The sequence below is a fragment of the Helianthus annuus genome, chromosome 13 (assembly GCF_002127325.2).
Source record: "Helianthus annuus cultivar XRQ/B chromosome 13, HanXRQr2.0-SUNRISE, whole genome shotgun sequence".
Lineage (NCBI taxonomy): Eukaryota > Viridiplantae > Streptophyta > Magnoliopsida > Asterales > Asteraceae > Helianthus > Helianthus annuus.
In genome coordinates this window covers 32,819,740-32,823,114 of record NC_035445.2, presented here as the reverse complement: position 1 = coordinate 32,823,114, position 3,375 = coordinate 32,819,740, and the positions used below count along the sequence as shown (strand labels likewise).

At 39.4% G+C, this 3,375-nt stretch overlaps 1 protein-coding gene across 1 annotated transcript; it reads left to right on the top strand.

Annotated features, from left to right (window-relative positions):
• Window positions 1-671: 671 nt before the first annotated feature.
• Window positions 672-3,169, top strand: LOC110897989 (calcium-binding protein CBP). The gene is made up of 5 exons (XM_022144728.2): window positions 672-1,249; window positions 1,872-1,918; window positions 2,014-2,189; window positions 2,290-2,308; window positions 2,934-3,169. Exons 1-5 carry the CDS (start codon window positions 742-744, stop codon window positions 3,036-3,038), a joined length of 855 nt encoding a protein of 284 aa, XP_022000420.1. The 5' UTR covers window positions 672-741; the 3' UTR covers window positions 3,039-3,169.
• Window positions 3,170-3,375: the final 206 nt, after the last annotated feature.

Below are 3,375 nucleotides of genomic sequence, written 5' to 3'. Positions count from 1 at the left end.
TGAGGTTTCTAAAGTGAAAATGAGAGTGGGAATGTGTGTATTTATAGTGGGGATATTAGGGTTAGTGTTAGAAGTGAATTAAATGGAGTTGGTTGGGAGATATGGACCAAAATCGGACCAATGCGCAGCTGATTAGAAGCTGGCTGCGGATCGCCCGCTACTGCGGGTCGCGGACGAAAGTGGGGTGCAGGTAAGGATGAGCTCGGTGATGAACCAAGATCGTACAAATGTTATAACAAATATGACAAGTGGATGGCAGTAAAAAATGAATAAATACGTATTCTTTCAGTTTTAGTAAAAATAAGGGTAAAAAAGTCATTATATAACTTGTTTTTAATGAAATAAATTCAAAATGTAATTTTACTAGTTAAAGAAGGAGATATTTGCAATTTTAATAGTTAAGAAAAAGGATATATAGAATTTTAATTTTAAGTTTGATAAATACGTTATTAAATAGATTTTTAAGGGGAAATATGTAATTGTCCTAATATCATATATTGAAAATAAAAATCCTATTTATCATTGATGAATCTTCATATTAATTACTTTTTATCATAAACCAATATTATATATTGAAAAAAAAAAAAAAAAAAAACTATTTCATGAGCTGGATTTGAGAACATGAATACCATCCAAAATCCAAATCCAAAGTACATATATATCCCCATCCCAAACCACACTTTCTTCACAAAACACACAAACACCTTGCTTATTTCTCTCGTCTTTACATCTCACACAATCATGTCCGGATACCCCCACAATAACCCCTCCGGCTACGGTGCCCCACCATCATCTCAACCCTACGGTGCGCCGGCTCAGCCCTACGGCGCCCCAGCTCAACCGTACGGGGCACCAGCCCAACCGTACGGCGCCCCAGCCCAACCATATGGAGCGCCAGCCCAACCCTACGGTGCACCGCAACCATACGGTGCACCTCCCCAAACTAAACCCCCAAAAGATCACAACAAACCCTCTTCCTCACCCTACGGTGCACCTCAACCCGGGGGAGGGTACCCGACAGGACAAGGGCCGTACGGCAGTCCGTTTGCGGCCCTTGTCCCATCTACGTTTCCGCCGGGTACAGACCCAAGCGTGATCGCTTGTTTTCAGGTTGCTGATCAGGATGGAAGTGGGATTATTGATGACAAGGAGTTGCAACGTGCGTTGTCGTCGTATAATCAAAGCTTTAGTATCCGAACAGTGCATCTTCTTATGTATTTGTTTACCAACACAAATACTAGGAAGATCGGTAAGTTATACTCTCTCTCTCTAGAATTGTGGTTTCTCTCTCTAGAATTGGTTTTCGGGTGGAATGGGTAACGTACTTACGTGTCGTACCGCGTACGCGGTGTGTTGATATTTCATTTTGTTTGTATGTGTAAACGCGTTTGGTGGGTCCCGTAGTTTATTTAGTCCTGGGTTACGGTGGGGCCACGTGGCAGTTGAACGACTAAACTCAAACGTGTCGATGGTGATGTGTGTATCTTGTGGTCCCATAATCCGATTATTTTTGTTTTGAGATAAATAATTTTAATAAAAAAATCGAGCTTAATTAGTAAAGCTGGGACTCTGGCTTGTTCATCGAACGAGCTTATTTTTAGGATCGGGCTTGTTCACTAAACTGACTTATATTTAGGCTCGAACTCGTTTAAGCTCGGTTCAATTCGAGCTTTGAACGAGCAGATCTCGAGTAGATCATGAGCGGCTTGATTTGTTTACACCCCAATCAAAAGCTATGCAATCTATATTTTACGATGATTATTGGCAAATAAAAGTGATTAACATTGTCCTCTATATGTGTGTGTTTGTGAGATCTTCTTTAAATAGTAAAAGTTTTTGTATTAACTATTTGTTCTTGATGATGATATCAGGACCTAAAGAATTCACTCAAGTTTTCTACAGTCTACAGAACTGGAGGGTGAGTTTAAACAAGTTTCTTTAACATCATTTTGAGATTTTTTGGTAAATAATATCAAAATGAGTAAATAAATTTCTTACTTTTTTGTATTTTAGGGAAATTTTGAGAAATTTGATAGGGACCGAAGTGGCAAGATCGATGCCAATGAACTGAGAGAGGCCCTTATGAGCTTGGGCTTTGCGGTTTCACCTGTGGTTTTGGATTTACTGGTGTCCAAGTTCGACAAAACTGGTGGAAAGAATAAGGCTATCGAATACGATAATTTCATTGAGTATGTTTATATAATTTATAATAATTTCTTTTTAAGCTTTCAATTTTTATTTGTTTTAGCATATCTAACGAAATTCTTGTTTTATGTTTGATGATTTCAGGTGCTGCTTGACCGTTAAGGTATGTAACGAACTTTAGCTATTTGTAAACAACTCTTCTTCTGGCAAAATTTCGGTTAATGGGTCATAACGGGTAGTGTCCCACAAACATTTTTGTCGATATTTGGTTTTGCAAAACATGTCGGGCCAGGTAATGGTTCACATGGGTTTTGGTAGCATTGGGTTGAACTACAAGCATTTTTCTCCATTTTTGGGTCAAACCAGATCGGCTAACGGGTCATATGGGTTTTGTTCAAATCACGTTGGCTAACGGGCCATATGGGTTTTGGTCAAACCAGGATGGATAAGGATAACAGATCATAATGGGTTTTGGTCAAACCAGGTTGGGTAACCGATCATATGGGCTTTGGTCAAACCAGGTCTTGACCCACAAACATTTTTGTCCATCACCCCTTACCCCCCCCCCCCCCCCACACACACACACACACACAAAACCCAAACCGGACGTGTCGGGTAACTTGTCACATGGGTTTTTATCAAAATCTACTTGAGAGACCCTTAAGCATTCGAAAATCACTTTAAACAAATTTGAACCTATTCAACCCATTTTGAAAGTGTGAAGGGTTTGAGTTTAAAAGTCAAAGTGTATGTTGAGAAGTCAAACATGTGTTGTTTGTTGATTGCAGGGGCTAACAGAAAAGTTCAAGGAGAAGGACACATCGTACACCGGGAATGCTACGTTTACGTACGAAGCGTTCATGTTGACTGTTTTGCCCTTCCTCATTGCCTAGGTTTTCATTTGTATTATCCTTTCAAGTTTGTTTGTTTGTTTGTTTTCTGGATGTTCCTTGTATTTCTTTTGTGATGCTTTGTTTTTTCAAATAAAATGGTCTCAACTTGTTAGTTGCTTTTTGCTTTTTAACGTAAAGGTCTTGTCAATTCTGTGTGGTTGGCTTAAAACGAATGTACCGATTCGCCTAACCCCGACATCGACGAACACGTCACTCAAACAAACTGATTTTTCAAACTCAAAACAAATCTGTGAAGATTTGCGACATTCCAACATTGGCATCAAGGAACTATCGATGACATGATTTAGGATAATCGAGTAGGATGGTGGTGGCTGGA

Excerpts from the sequence above, each read along its gene's own strand:
- LOC110897989 (XM_022144728.2), top strand. The coding sequence starts at position 742 with ATGTCCGGATACCCCCACAATAACCCCTCCGGCTACGGTGCCCCACCA. Across the intron at positions 1,250-1,871 it reads CACAAATACTAGGAAGATCG|GACCTAAAGAATTCACTCAA; the intron begins GTAAGTTATACT and ends TGATGATATCAG. Across the intron at positions 1,919-2,013 it reads ACAGTCTACAGAACTGGAGG|GGAAATTTTGAGAAATTTGA; the intron begins GTGAGTTTAAAC and ends TTTGTATTTTAG.